This window comes from Heloderma suspectum, chromosome 2, assembly GCF_057233095.1.
Source record: "Heloderma suspectum isolate Gila_16-S chromosome 2, 16-S_ref, whole genome shotgun sequence".
NCBI classification, from domain to species: Eukaryota; Metazoa; Chordata; class Lepidosauria; order Squamata; family Helodermatidae; genus Heloderma; species Heloderma suspectum.
The window spans coordinates 66,951,698-66,968,112 of record NC_139459.1 but is presented as its reverse complement, the minus strand read 5'-3'; the positions used below and the strand labels follow the sequence as shown (position 1 = coordinate 66,968,112).

The window sequence follows — 16,415 nt, the reverse complement described above, 5'->3', positions numbered from 1 at the left end:
CCTTGAAAGACCAGGTCCGCAGCCTGGGGGTCATTTTGGACTCCCAGCTGTCCATGGAGGCTCAGGTGTCAGCTGTGAGCCGGACAGCGCTGTATCAACTCCATCTGATACGGCGGCTGCGCCCCTACCTTCCCGACCATCTGCTCCCATCGGTAGTACATGCCCTGGTCTCCTCTCGTTTAGACTACTGTAATGCGCTCTACGTGGGGTTACCCTTGAAGACGGTTCGGAAACTGCAGCTGGTACAGAACGCGGCGGCTCACCTTATTAAAGGCAGCCGCCGGCGAGATCACATCACTCCAGTGCTGAAGGAGTTGCACTGGTTACCAGTTGTTTTCCGGGCCAAATTCAAGGTGTTGGTTTTGACCTTTAAAACCCTATATGGTTCCGGCCCAGCCTATCTTAAGGAGCGCCTCCAGCAACACCAGACAGGCCGCTTAACAAGATCAGCCTCGGATGGCCTTCTCTCTGTCCCATCAGCCAGGACAGCTAGACTGGTGGGGACGAGGGAGAGGGCCTTCTCTGTGGTGGCCCCCACTCTGTGGAACTCCCTCCCTAGGGAACTCCGCCATGCCCCCTCTTTAATGAGCTTCCGTCGTGCATTAAAAACGTGGTTGTTCAGGCAGGCATTTGGGGTGGGTTAGGGTATTTTTTTAAAAAAATTTTATGGTAAAATTTTATTGTTTTAAGATTGTTTATGGTGGGTTGTACATCGCCCAGAGTGGCTGGGTGACCAGTCAGATGGGCGATTAATAAATTTAATAAATAAATAAATAAATAAAGGTCAAGTGGCAGGCTTGCAGTTGCCTGTTCCATGTGTTTCAGAACAAAGCAAAGTTGCTGAAAGGTAACATGACTATTACAACACAGAGAAAAAAATCCAATTAGACAAAGTTAATTATTCTACAGTTTCCGTTATTCAAATGTCTTCAGGTCAGCTATGATGGCTCTTCAAACCTCTGAGAGTTATTGACAGATATTCTCCCATTAGAATTCCTATAATGCAAAGTTTATTCCCAAGGGAGTGGTGTTTTGAGCTTGCCACAGAATACTTCTATCTAAGAATAATAAAGTATGTCATATGTTTCTAAAAGTGATGGGCATACATGGTTCAGTTAAAACAACCAGAAGAGGGCAACACTTACATCACATAAGGACCCATAGCGAAGAGTTGACAGTAAAGAATGGACATGACTCTCACTGGTGAAGTATAGCCTAGTTCGGACATGACGTTCAGGAGACATAACCCCACTAGAATACCTAAGAATAAAATAAGACAAGAGAGTAAACAAATGAAGATACACTTATTTTACAGGCATGGGAATGCCTACATAGTAAGCCAAATAGCTTAAACTTCATTCCACCATTATAAAGCCTGATTGTGCTAAATATCAAAATATAAAAATCCTTAAGATTTCTCCTAACTCTTATAAATTAAGCATAGAGTATCTATGTCAGGGGTGCAGAACTTCAGGCCCAGGAACCAAATCTAGCCCTGCTGTGGTCCCAGTCTGGCCCTCCAGGGTTTCCCAGATGGCCCTTTCCCCTGACCACTGATCGTTTGGTGGTTTCCCAGCTTTTGTGCATTTCCCCCCATTCTAAATGGTTGAAATGTCTCTAAGGCTTAGCTATGGGCAGTAAGAACGTTAAGATAAAATATGCTGGTATTTTTAGTCCTGCCCCTTTTGCCTTTGGCTCTACCCATGACTGGAATAAGGCCCTCAAGAATGTCTTCAAAACAGGATTTTGCCCTTGAGCTGAAAGAAGTTCAAACAATCCTGGTCTTCGTGTTGACTACCATGCTCTGATCAAATTTTAGAAAATCAGTTAAGAAATGACAAGATATAACAGTTTTCAACTTTTCCCTTTTTAAATACAATTTTCTGCTGTTTGTGACCATTTTTGGCCAGGCATAATCCTGCATAATCTTTGGAGGTCACATACCCCCCAAGCATTAGGTAATGCTACCCAATTTGGCTCCTATTGAGTTTTTGCTTATTACACCACCTAAAATTAATCTCTAGCTTTGCTATAAAAGACTGCCTCTTTTCTAATGTTTCTCATTTACTTCTATTCTCTCCCAAACAAGGCACCTTAGAACTGGAGTTGGCTATATTTCTTAGGTCCCCAATGTGATGCCTATGGGCACCACTGTGCCCATGGACACCTCTCTTGCCACCCACCAGGCTCCCTGCCATTCCTGTTTTATTTATTTAAAAAGGGGAGCTTGGCATGCTGTAAAGTGACATGCTGGCCTCCAGCTCTATCTTTATTTCAAAGAATGGTTTTAGGCTTCACGTGGTACATGACTAAAGCCTGGTGCTTCATTTTGAAGTGTACCCAGCTGCCCAGAAGAAGAAAAAAGTAAGCGGGACGGGGGTGGGGAGACAGGGAACATCCTTGACGACTAGAGATTGGGGAAAGCATTCTGGGGGCTAGGGCATAGCAGGAACTAAGGCATGTATGGTTTGCCTGTGGGGTGTGTCTGGCTGTTTTGCCTTGTGTATTTCTCTGAGCATCATTCTGTCTTCTTTGAAATTGGTATTTTGTTGTGCTTTGAGGGGGAAAATACATGATTTGGCATTTGGGTCTCAGACCCCACCTCTGCCTTGTATTCAGTGTCTTGGCCAAGTTACTTGTCTCTGAGCCACATCAGTTTGCCTTCCGTGAAATGGGTGTTGGAGCAGCAGAAAACTGTGGGTTCAAAAAGTGGTTTTGTGTTTTGGTGCCCCACCTCTGCCTTGTTTTCAGGTTCTTGGGCAAAATAGTTTTCTTTTAGCCTCACCAGTTTGTCTTCTGGGAAATGGGTGCTTTGTGACTAGCCACACCCATTTTGGCAGCCATTTTTTGAGAGTGTTCTCTAAAAATCTGAAATGTGTCCACCATCCCAAGAAGGTTGAGGACCCGTGATATATAGAGGTGCCTTCCATTGGACTGGACCCTGATTATTTGGAGGGATCTTGATGGCTAAGTAAGGTGTCGATCGGCTCTCAATCCAGCACTTCTCATATTGTCCTCTTCCCCCCATACAGTCTGCAACTATTAACATATGCCATTCTCTCTAACCCAAAAGAAAGCGCATAGGGAAAAGCAGATCAGTGTGCAGGCCACTGACTCTACGGTGTCCTGAACTGTAGTGTTCCTCCAACTTGGAGAGTAAGAGAACGGGATGAAAGACTAATGGAAAATGTAGCTGAATGGAGAATAAGTTGTAAGCTACCACAATAAGTGAGAGAGTAGAATGCATTTACTGCTTATATGTCACAGATGTTAAGACCATTTCCTTTAATGTAAAATTTTTGTGTATTGTGACAGATGAGTGAATGTGTAAATGCCTTGTCTCTTAAACTAAAGGGTTAAAAAAAGAATTATGTAGTACTTTGAACGTGCAGATGTAATTAGTCTCATTTATCATAGCTTTACTGAACATTTAGCGATTAGCTAAACTCATCCTTATAAATGAAGTGTTACAAGAGATTACCAGTACCAAGTTTCCGGAGCAAAAAAGAACTTACAAAGGATGGAGTTTGTTAACAGTATCATCATCTTGAGTCCTCTGAAGATCAGAGCGGATTTTCCTCAGTAGTGGATTGCAGTAACCTTTAGCAATCTCTAGTTTTTCAGCTTCAGTAATACCATATTCCTTGATGGGAAGAAAATAGTTATTTGAAAATAAACTACAGCGAACACTAGAAATTAATTCTTGATTCAGACATCATCATTCCTTTTATTCTGATTCAGATATCTCTGTGTTAACGTAAATGTAGCAAGGACTGCACCATCTACACACAAGAAGGAGGTATCAGCAGAAATGGGGTAATCTTTATGGGGGGGGGGAGCCCATACATCCCAATGAAGACTCAATGGGTATGTAATGTTGACTGGGGGTGGGGGGAATGTAAACTGGGTGGGAAGAGGAATAGAATGAAGGAGGAGAAAGAAAGACAGACACAGATATAAAAGGGCACAGAGAATTTGGTACCATAAGATGCGGCGATAGCCGGTAACTTAGATGGCTTTGAAAGGGGTTAAGATAAATTCATGGAGCATTTGCCTATCAATGTGTACTATTCATGATACTATATTCTATACCATTGCCTCAGAATACCAACTGCTTGGAAACAACAGCAAGAGAGGGCTATTGCTCTTATATCCTGCTTCTGGGCTTCCCAAGGGCATCTGGTTGGCTACTATGGAAAACAGGATGCTGGACTAGATAGGTCTTTGGTATGATCCAGCAAGACTGTTCTTAATCACCTCATTATCTGGATAGGTCATTTCCTGGTTCACACTAAGCTATTTTTAAGTGTCCCCAGACCAAGAACAGGGAGCTGCCTCTAGAAATGGAAAAAACCAAGACTGAGCACAAATATCACTACCACAACAAAACCCTAAAATGGAGGGAAAACCACACTCCAAAAATGGAGAGAAAGGAAACCCAGAATAGCCAAATGAAGACTGAGCATGCTCAGTGGGAATGGAATAGTGAATACATGTTGGGCGGGGGTGAAAACTAGGGAGAAGGGGAGTGGGATGGAATGGCTGGAAACCTGAACAGAAGCACTCACACTGCAAAACTTTAATGCAGGGGCCCACTTGTCACTATTTATTATGGACTGGATCCAAAGTTAATAATTTGGACATGACTGACTTGTCTCACTGATTTGATTGGGCTGAGTACAAATAACTTAGGCAGCAATACCATATTCACTTATCTGGGAGTAGTCCCATTAAATTCAATGGGACTCGTCTTAGTAGACATGTATAGGATTGCACTGTAAGTCTGGATCCAATCCATTGTTTATAAGAGATATGCCATGTATGTAATTCTTAGTTACTTCCCTATTTAATTTAACAAGGAGCAAAAACAAGAGATACCTTCTGTCAATATATACTAAGATTTCATTAAAACTAGCTATCAGATCACAAATTGGTTTTGAAATATTTAACCTATTACTTAGTACAATGATTAGTAACCATAACCTGTAGGACACATCTACATCATTGCACCAAGAACATTATTTTATGGTAGCGGCAAGGGACATACCTGTGGTATCACAATATCGGCCAATGCCTTTGACAGCCTGTATAGTTCCATTGTATTTTCTAATTTTAAAGAGACATTATGCTGGACATCATATTTTATACAATCATAGATATCTGGGATTTTACTAATGTCGTATCTTCCATTCTTTGTTTTAAAGTCCTTTTCAAGCTTAGCCCACCTACGCAGCATTAGCTCCAGTGTTTCACTGTGGTAAAGTTGAATATCTAGGTGGACAAAAAATTATAATAAAAAATAATAAACAAAAGTTAATTAAATCCATTAATTTGAAGTAAAATCAAAGTGGAATTAAGGAAATGTATGATCTGAGTGCTCTCTAGCACTCTAGATAGCTCTAGTATAGGCCCACAGAGGTTCCCATGGAGCCCTGCTCCCTCCCCATTTTCGCTTGCCTCTCATGAAGGGGAATGGAATCACTGGTGTTTCTGCTGATCTCTGATCAGCGGTAGCAGTGGGGAATCCCTGCTGTTATCTCCAATCACTGATTGGAGGTAAAGACAGGTTGCCACCTGTAATTGTAGTTCTTCAAGTGGTCATATGTGCATTCACATATATGGGCTCTGCGCCTGTGCGGAGCCTCGATTCAGGAAACTTCTAAAGATGAGGAAATTTTGGCAGGAACCCTTCCCCCACCATCCAGTGCACATATTCCTAATGGGTTCCCACCTCCTCCCTCAGTTCCTTGAGACTGACACTGTGGCCTCGTAACCAAGAGAAGTGTACACTTCGGTTCCCAACACCAAACTCGAGTATGAAACCAAAGTGGGGATAGTGGGCAGGTTGTGTGAATGCACAGATGACCACCTGAAGAACTACAGTTACAGGTGGCAACCTGTCTTTCTTCTTTGTGGTCTCCGTCCATCACACATATGGGCAATTAACAAGCTTACTTACAATGGAAGTGGGTCGGTGTCCTACTACAATATTGATGAAAGGATGGCATGACCAAAGGCATAGTCAGCTCTAGCCTGAATGTCTAATCTGTAATGCTTGACAAAGGTGGACGGTGTCGACCATATAGCTGCATGACAAAGCTCAGGAATAGAAATCCCTCTATCAAACGCAACAGATGTCACTACAGCACAAGTGGAATGAGCTCTAATCAGGGCAGAAAGCTTGAGTCCAGTCAACTCATACGAAAGCTCAACAGTCTGGACGATCCAGGAAGCAAGGTGTTGCATGGACAGAGGTTGACCCTTCTGCTTACTGCCATAACAGACAAAAAGATGAGGTGACAGTCAGAATTGGTCAGTCCTCGCCTTGTAAAAGGTCAAAGCACAACGCACATCAAGTGTGTGCAAGGTCGATTCCAAAGGGGTAGATGGGAGGCAAAGAAAGCCCGTAACACAATGTCCTGATTTAAATGAAACTCCAAAACAACCTTGGGAAGAAAAACTGGGTCAGGTCGAAGTACCACCTTATCTCGATGAAACTGAAAAAAAGGCTGGTCGACCCTGAGCGCACAGAGCTCACTAACATGACATGCAGATGTTATGGCGACCAGAAATGCCACCTTCCAAGAAAGTAAGCACAAGTCCATAGTAGCGAGAGGCTTAAATGGTTTCGTAGAAAGTGCATTTAACATGACCGATAGACTCCAGCTCGGTACCGTAGAGTGTAGTGGAGGCGCTAAATTCCTAATCCCCTTCAAGAACTTTTTTGCAGTCGGATGCAAAAAAACTGAAAAACCCTCAACTGGAGGGTGAAATGCTGAAACAGCTGATAAGTAAACCCTAAGGGAGGAAAGTTTGAGTCCTTTCTCAAAAAGTGAAATAAGGAAATGCAGGAGGTGTTGCAATGAACATTGTCTGGGATGGAAGGACTGCTGTCGAGCAAATGCCAGAAAAGTAGCCCATTTCTTTGAATAGGAACATTGCGTAGATGGTTTACGTGAAGCGTCAAGTATCCTCTGCACCCCATGGGGAATCACAGGATTGTCATTCACCCGATTCTCCAAGCTGTCATGCAAAGAGTGGACAGATCTGGGTGTCAAATCTGACCGCACTCCCTGGTGAGGAGAGACGGAGCCAATGGTAGCCACTGGTATCAACCTTGGGCCATCTGCATCAAAGGAGCAAACCAAGGCTGATGTGGCCACCACGGGGCTATCAGGATGCAAGCCGTACCATCCTTTGCCATTTTTGCCAGGACCTGAGTCATTAGTGGGAAGGGAGAAAAAACGTAAAACAGAGTCCCCACCCAAGCAAAAACAAAGGTATCTCCCATGGAGGTCCTGCTCCGTCCCACTCTGGTGCAGAAACAACAACAGATTGCATTGTTTGGTGTTACAAATAGATTGATCTGTGGCATTCCCCACTGCTGGAAGAGGCTGCACAGAACCGTTCTGTCCATTTCCCACTCGTGGGATAATAGCATCTTTTGGCTGAGCTGATCGGCCAGAACATTGTCCACACCTGCCATGTGAATTGCCACTAGCGCTATTTAGTGTGGTATGCACCAATGGAATATCTGGAGCGTTAGAGCCACAAGTTGCAGTGACCTGGTTCCTCCTTCTTTGTTCAGATATGCAACCACACTTGTGTTGTCCGATGCTATCTGAACTGTCCTGCCTGTCAAGTCCAACTTGAAAGTGCGCAGTGCTTTGGACTTCCGGTTGGAACTAATGTCACCCTCGCAGCATCCCTCGGAGTCTCTGTGGGACGCTATCTCAAACAGCTTTTTAAAAGGTTGAAAAACCTTTTCATTTCCCCCCTGGAATTAAAAGGGGGGGGCAAGGCAGCATCTGGATAACATCTTGGAGAAAAGCACTCCCCACGAGGCACTGGGGGGGCTGGATTCCAGAATTACCTTCCCAGAGCTTAACCATCACAAAAAGCTGTGCTGAAACTTCTATTTAATAGGAGAAAACAGGGCTGACGTGTTCCATTGTAATATATGGATTAAGAAATATCAACAATACCTGAGGGATGGTTTAAGAATACCAACAATATTTGAGAATATTTGAGGACCTGCAAGATTTGTTTGAAGAGAAACATGGCTACACCGAGAAGGAAGGGGATTGCATCACCGCCCACTCCTCCTGTACCTCCTTTGCCAAAAGCTCTGAGAACAGAAGATATAGGGGAATTATTTACTTTGATAAAAACTTTATCTTCACAATTTGTGGAGCAAGCCAAGAGGTTGGATTTAATCCAAAATTCCATCACCGCCCTGCAAGGAGCGGTGGATTTAATTAACGCTTCCTGGCAAAAAATGGAGATGAAAGTTTACGAGCTACAAGATAGGCTGACAACGAATGAAATTATGACACAAGCTCTTTTCAAAAATATCTCTGCCAGAATTTCCCAACTGGAGGCCTTCACGCGCAGATCCAATGTACATATTATTGGGATTCAAAATCTGCCTAGTGATGTAAATTCGCCTACCTCTGTGGACAAGCTTTTGCATGAGATACTTCCTGTGCCATCTGATTATTTACTTGATATTGAGCAGGCATTTCATGTGCCAAATGCTAAAGGGACTGACCATACGATTATAGTCCAATTTGCAAGTGTCTCCACAAAGAATTATATCCTGCGTTTGGCAAGAGAGGGTGGAAGTCTTTTTTAGAAACAAGATAAAGTTATGTTGTTTCCAGATTACATCAAAGAGGTGGCGAATAAAAGAAGGCAATTCATCAAGGCAAAGAATATGGCAAAACAAATGAACTTACAATATTATTTAAAATATCCTGCTACATTTTGCATTGTTTCTGAAGGTCAGATGAAGAAGTTCCTAAATCATGAAATGGCGGCGGCACGGCTGAACGTAAAAATGCGTGAGATTTCTGTTCCAGCCCCATGAACTGGAATTTTTAAATAAGCTTTGTTAACTGTTTATGTTTAGTCTACATGATTCAGGCTAGGCCAGAAGATATCTGATTATACATATGTCTGTTTACTTTCTTTCATTTTTCTTCTCTTTTTTTCTTTAAATTCTCTTTTTCCAAAATAGATATGATATGCTGTATTTAAATATATTGTTTGAGGGTGTATTGTACACACTCATTTATATATCTAGTATAAAATATATCACTGATTGTTGTAAGGTTGCTTTTAAGGTTTAGTATTATATAACATTATAATTTCATCTTTTCTTTTCTTTTTAATCACTATTATTATTATCATTATCATCATTATCATTACTATAAGATTACTCAGTAAGATTTTTGGTTGGTTGAATTGTTAAGCTTTATTATTACTATTATATTTTAACTTAAGGGCAATATATGGTTACTGGGAATGAATTGTAGGCCTGTTTTCCTGTTATAAGATTGATGATATTGAAATGTAAGGTTGATTATTAAATTGTAATATTGCTAGTGATATAGGTATAGTTTTTAAAATAGAATGGCATCTGAAGCCAGTGGGTATTGGAGTTTAAATTTAACCCTTTAAAAGAGGAGAGGGAAGGGAAAAAAAGGGAAAAGGAAAATGTTTCTTTCTCTCTCTCTTTTCTTTTTGTTGTGTCCTCATTTGCAGTGTTGGGAAACTGTAGTTATTGATCAGGTTGTTGGTATTGTTTATTTCATTTATACAGACAAAATAAATAAAAACTATTTTCAAAAAGAAAGTGCGCAGTGCTTTGAACACTGCCCTTAGCTCCAGAACATTTATGTGGTAAGCGGCTTTGCTGGGAGACCATTGCCATGCACTGTCAGAGTTCGGCAATGTGCTCCCCATCCCGAAAAGGAGGCATCAGTCATTAGAACCACAGATGGAAAAGGAGTGAGGAAAGGTAGCCCTTGATTTAAATTGGTTGGTACTAACCACCATCGCAGTGTGTCCCTGACTGCTGGTGGAAGCGTTAGCCATACTCGATGAGCATCCAACTCGTTACTGAAATGACGGATAAACCAAACTTGTAAGGGCCTCATCCGTAACCGCGCATACCCCACGACTGCCGTTATTGCTGCCATGAAGCCCAGCAACCGTTGAATCTTGTACGCTGACGTAAGCTTGCTGTCCAATATGTTTGAAGCAAATGCGACTAATGTCTCCACCCTCTTCTTTGGGATGGATTTAGTTGCTGCCTCCTGAACTATGTTACGGACCTCCGTCCATAGTTCCTCAGGCACTCTGTCTATCAGGTCTAATCCCTTAAATTTATTCCTCACCTCCACTGTATATTCATAAGGGATATGATTGAGGTCATACCTGAATGGGTTAGTGGTTTTCCCTACGTTCTTCAATTTAAGCCGAAATTTTGCAAGAAGCAGCTCAAGATCTGAGCCACAGTCAGCTCCAGGTCTTGTTTTTACTGACTGTATAGAGCTTCTCCATCTTTGGCTGCAAAGGACATAATCAATCTGATTTCGATATTGACCATCTGGTGATGTCCATGTGTAGAGTCACCTCTTGTGCTGTTGGAAAAGTGTTTGCTATGATCAGCGTGTTCTCTTGGCAAAACTCTATTAGCCTTTGTCCTGCTTCATTTTGTACACCAAGGCCATGCTTGCCTGTTATCCCGGTGATTTCTTGACTTTCTACTTTAGCATTCCAATCCCCTATGATGAAGAGGACATCTTTTTTTGGTGTTCGTTCTAGAAGGTGTTGTAGGTCTTCATAGAACCGATCAACCTCAGCTTCTTCGGCCTCAGTGGTTGGGGCATAGACTTGAATTACTGTGATGTTGAATGGTTTGCCCTGGATTTGTACTGAGATCATTCTGTCATTTTTGAGATTGTACCCCAGTACTGCTTTTCCCACCCTTTTGTTGACTATGAGTGCTACTCCATCTCTTCTAAGGGATTCTTGCCCACAGTAGTAGATATGATGGTCACCTGAATTAAATTCGCCCATGCCTGTCCATTTGAGTTCGCTGATTCCCAAGATGTCGATGTTCAATCTTGCCATCTCATGTTTGACCACCTCCAGCTTACCTTGATTCATTGATCTTACATTCCAGGTTCCTAAACAATATTGTTCTTTACAACATCGGACTTTCTTTTCACCACCAGACACATCCACAGCTGAGTGTCCTTTCGGCTTTGGCCCAGCCGCTTCACTCTTTCTGGCGCTACTTGAAAATGCCCTCTGCTCTTCTCCAGTAGTATATTGGACACCTTCCGACCGGAGGGGCTCATCTTCTGGCGTCATCTCTTTTAGCCTTGTGATACGTTCCATGGGGGTTTCTTGGCAAGAATACTGGAGTGGGTTGCCATTTCCTTCTCCAGTGGACCACATTTTGTCAGAACTCTCCACCATGACCTGTCCGTCTTGGGTGGCCCTGCATGGCATAGCTTATGGCTTCACTGAGTTACGCAAGCCCCTTCGCCACAACAAGGCAGTGATCCATGAAGGGGAGAACTTCTGTCCTCACTCTCATTTCCTGCAGGAGGCCAGAGGATCAAAGCCAAGCATGGCATCTAAGAGCGATTAAACTTACCAGAACCTTTGAGATACAGTTTGTTTCATGGCGAGATGTATTTATCTGCTGCCTCAATGATTTGAACGCTTCAGTTCGAAAAAGGTGACCCAGTTCCTTTTTATCATCTGGCAAAAAATCTAGGAGCTTGCCCACTTTATCCCACAGGAGGAATTGGTAACCCGACATAGCCGCTTGATAGTTAGCAATTTTCAAACCCATTGAAGCAGATGAGTAAAGTCTCTTGCCAAGTAAATGAAGCCTTCGTCCCTCTTTATCAGTGGGAGACAAATGTGCTTTCTTTGACCTGCCCTGTGCAGCTTCCACCACCATAGAGTTAGGTGCAGGGTGCCTGAATAGATATTCTGCGTGTCCTGCAGACGGTACATACCCTCCAAGCGCTTCAATACCAGAGGTACCGTGGAAGGGGTATTCCATGATTGTTTTATGGTGTCGTTGAGAGTAGGAAGCAACAGAATAGCCACCGGCCTATGTGCGTTTGTATTTACGGCATCGAATACAGGATCCTGGATCAAAGGTGCTGCTTGCTGCGTTTCAAGTCCCAGGGCTTGTGCCATTCTAAGAACCTGGTCAGCAAATTGACCCAAATCCTCCAAGGGGGAAATGGATTTGTTGGTTCCCACCAGAATATCTGGGGAAAAAAGCGATAATGGTCTGGACGACTGAGACGATGAGTCAGACTCATAGCCCTCTGTCTCCGACATGCGCAGTGATGACTTAGAAGCTGGTTGAGGTACCACAGTCGGGGGCAGTACCAGTTGAAATAAGGTTTGGATCCAACTAGATCCTGTTGTTCTGGTGCTGGAGGTCGAATGAGAGGAGACCTATGCAGAGGAGGAGGCAGACCAACCCGTGGAAAGGGCTGCACCAATTCTTCTGAAGGCGGTAAAGGCTCTTTTGGATCCGTCAATACAGTAGCAGACAGCTTATGACGAGGACTCCTCTCTTCCCATCTCAGGCACCCCATCAAGGGAGAATAGCGCCTCCCACTGTTGCTATACACAACCCATTGTCTTTGTCCTAAAGAACCATAGTGATACTAAGGTCTGTCCCATTCAGAATGTAGTGACCTAGAGCGATCTCGGTACCAACAACAGTCTCGTCTGCTCAATTCATAAGACTTATGGTAAGATGCCATGGAATATATGGATTCAGGTGAACGTGGACACCTATCCCATCCTAGTTCATATAGTTCATGCCTCGGCCGAGGCTGACCTGGAGGAGGCTAAAAAGGGGAACGGTCCCTAATCTCACTCTGTGATGTAGATGTTAAAGGGGGTTCTGTCTGAGGTGCCATCACCATCTGAATAGGAGGTGATAGAAGCGTCAGTACGGACAGCTGTACTGTTGAAGTCTGTACTCCCGTGTGTCGATCCTGAGGTGTCGTTGGGATGGGAGCAGGAAGCTCATCTTGAACCGGCGTGCCCACTGGTGGTAACGAATGCCCCTGAGGCGACGATTCTGAATGAACTGCTTTCGTTCGGTCCAGGGTGGTGTCAGAAACTTTTTTGCCTGGCTTCTTTCTCTTACATTCAGAAGTCAACAGGGCAGACTTTTTTTGAAACCTTCGCTTTTTTGAAAGCCTTTTTGCCAACGCCAAAGACCAACCTGGTGTTGGGGGGACTTGGGTGCCCGGCAAAGCAAGGCATTGAGGGGATTTGGACCCCAATGCTAGGGGTGCAATATTGCTGGCGGAGTAGCAACAACCTCCGCCATTTTGCTAGGGCCCTCGATGGACTCTAACGCCTTTTTCCACAAAGCGGCTTTAAGCCGATCAGAGTGATTTTTCCTCGCTTGTTTAGAGTTGGCATTGCAGTGATGGCAGTTTTCTGCAATATGCCCTTCTCCTAAGCAAAAAAGACAAAGACTGTGTCCGTCTTTGTGTGGGAGCTTTGCCCCACAACAGGTGCACTTCTTGAACGGCACTCGGTGGGCCATACGTCCATGAGGGCAATTGCACAAGATGCGAACAGAACAATTGTTTTTTTAAAAAAACTAGAAAGACAGAAAAACAATAGAAGAGAAAAAGACTGAATAAAACCTCAGTATTATTTATATATTTTAAGGTCACTTTGCCAGAGACAAAGAGAGAGAAGTTCCCCATGAGGCGCACACAATGGCAGATGAAGAGAACTGAGGGAGGAGGCAGGAACCTGCTAGGAATATGCACACTGGACGGTGGGGGAAGGGTTCCCGCCAAAATTTCCTCCATTTTAGAAGTTTCCCGAATCGAGGCTGCGCGTAGGCGCAGAGCCCATATGCGTGATGCACAGAGACCACGAAGAACAACAGTACAGATTCCCCTTAGCAGGCTACTCACTTTCCCAACTGGGACAATGAGTGATGCGGAATACAGGTGCAGGACTCAGCCAGTTCTTGGAGGATAGGCTCTTCCAAGCACCAGCTGACATGCTACCACATTTGGGATGATGAGTGGTGTGCAGCTCAGCTGACGCTTGGACAAGTAGGTCCTCCAAGTACTGGCTCAGTCAATTTATCCATGCAGAGAGAGGTCATGCCCCTTTCCCCCAACCACTGACCATTTGGTGGTTTCCCGGCTTTTGTGCAGTGTTTTTCCTCATTCTAAAAGTCTGAAATGCTTCTCATAAGGCATAATTACTGGCAGTAAGAGCTTTACAATATGCTAGTATTTTCTTTTGGATTTTTTTGCCCCACCCATTTTGCATCCCCCCCCCCTTCCCAAACCACACACACACAACTTTTCCAAAATTGAATTTGGCCCTCAGGCTGAAAGAGGTGGAAAACAAGTATTTGGAATTCCCCCAGAGGGCTACAAATATAATGCAGGCTGCAATCAATCCATCAGTTTTATCTTGTGCATGCCTGCTTTAATCTCTTTCATTTCAATTGCAAAATCTTGGTCCAAAGAACTGCATGACTAGATCTGTAGGCTAATGGGGGATTTGGACTTGTGTTTATTGAGAAGTGACTGCTCATGCCACATAGCCTTCCTGTTTTGAAACAGAGCGGAATTTAAAAAGGAATTCATGATATGGCAGGAATCTACAATTTTTCATTTGCTAGCCAAGACAAAAATTGTGGTTGCCAGGTTCTTCTCCTCCCCTGCCAGCTTGATGGAGGCAACAGCAGCCAAAGACAATCCTCAACATTTGCTGCAGGAAAGGCAGATGGAGAACATACTAACTACAGCTGATTCTCGGCAGAGGGACTTGCATTCCTGCAGGAAAGAGAAGCAGGAGTGTGCCAGTTTCAGATGATGCTGAGTAGCAGTGCTCAGACAGCAGCTATTGCTGCCCAGCAACTTCTGAAGAAGGCTTCTCCACTGCTGTTTCCTGCTCCAGGGGGGGTTTGCTGGTTTGTCCTAGATGGTCAAGATGCCATGTAGCTACCAAAACCACCCTAGCCTTCCTCCCAACATTGGAACTGGGGTTCACCACATAGCTGCTGGGGTAAGTCCCACCCACCTGCTTCAAAATTGGAAGGAAGGCTGATTGCTTGTCACACTAGCCAGCAGCTGGTGATATACCTGCCATGGTGAGCATAAATGTTGAAGTCTGATTGTGGCATAGGGATCTGGTTTTCAAAAGAAAGAAGTCAAAAAGTCCCACTGGGCATGCCCAAGCCTGTAGGTATGTCAACCAATCCCAATTGCTGGATAGTGCCTATAGAACCTCTTCCAATCCTGGCCCATGAATATTGCTGTAGCCAGTAAAAAGAGGTTACCGTAAATATGTTGACAAGAACTGTTTACTATCTGAATGTTCTGTTAATTACAATAAACTTTCCCATAAAGAAAACCTTTGTTCTAAAACTAAGCTTAATTAATTTAGAAATACTGCCTACAAGTGAGACCTGCAACAAAATGTTGCAGTGTGGAATGCTGTTAGGGTTTCAGCCATTGCATTCTATTCCCCACCCTCCTGTAATAGTCAGCCAATATTCCACTGCCAGTGAGCATGCTCAGTCCTCATTGGCTCTTTGGGGATTATACTCTGGTTAGGGTGCAATCCTATGGAGATAGCGGTTAGCCTACCGAACTCGGAGGCTGATGACTATCCAATGCAGAGTGGCTGGAGCACAGAGGCAATCCTCACCTCCACGCTCCAGCTGCCCTGCATTTTTGGCTAGACAGGAAATTTCACCTGTCTAGCTGGGAAGCTTCAGAACAGGATGCGGGGAGGTTGTGTGGTGCATAGGAAGCTGTGTAACGTGGGTTCCACAGCCACTTCCCCTCCCCTGAGACCGCCCCCTTTTCCCCGTATCCGTGCTCCATTTCCGAGCGCGGAGATATATCCAGTGTAGAGAGAACCATGCCAGCTACGAGGGGGTGAGGAGTGCGGTTCCCAGAAAACAAAAAACCCTATGGCCCTCTAGACAGTGTCTAGTGGCCACAGGATTGCTCCCTCCAGGATTTTTCAATAAAGTTTTTTGTGTGTATCTCAAATTTTGGGGTTTCTCCAAGCCTCCTAATACCAACTCCCTCTTATATAACTTTTGGTTATGTAATGATCCACGCTTGGAGAATGTGTTTGCTATTACATATATGATAGCTAAACACAACTGGCTGAAATACTGTCTACTCAAATCCTTAAAATTGTCTGAAGTTATAAGATGCCAGCTTAAATGGTTAATAGTGAAGTAAGTACGCACGGTTAGCATCAACATTACAGTCTACTTAAAATATTTATTTACCTGCAAACTTAGGATCTTCCATCCGTCGTCTAATCTGAGATGTCAAACTCTGGATTAAGGAATATACCTTGTCGCATGTCTTGACGGGATTTTTTATCACGTGCATCGATTTTATCAGAGAAATGCTGCCAGATGGCGTGAGCTACAGTACCAAATAAAAGGGAGTTTGTTAGCTATTATAGTTATATTAACATCTGTTTTGGTAAGAACTGCCCATTGAACAAAAGGACATCACAGTGCTAATAAACATTAAAATGGGAAACCTTAAGAACACAACACACATAATTTT

At 43.7% G+C, this 16,415-nt stretch overlaps 1 protein-coding gene across 1 annotated transcript in view; it reads right to left on the bottom strand.

The window, feature by feature from the left end:
• Positions 1 to 16,415, bottom strand: part of PPIP5K2 (diphosphoinositol pentakisphosphate kinase 2) — a 104,357-nt gene that overhangs the window by 40,779 nt on the left and 47,163 nt on the right. Inside the window, exons 19-22 of the mRNA XM_084833809.1 lie at positions 16,127 to 16,268; positions 5,048 to 5,271; positions 3,516 to 3,643; positions 1,146 to 1,260 (exon numbers count right to left, since the gene is read on the bottom strand). Coding sequence (XP_084689935.1) covers positions 1,146 to 1,260; positions 3,516 to 3,643; positions 5,048 to 5,271; positions 16,127 to 16,268 — 609 coding nt within the window. The remainder of the gene's footprint in view (positions 1 to 1,145; positions 1,261 to 3,515; positions 3,644 to 5,047; positions 5,272 to 16,126; positions 16,269 to 16,415) is intronic.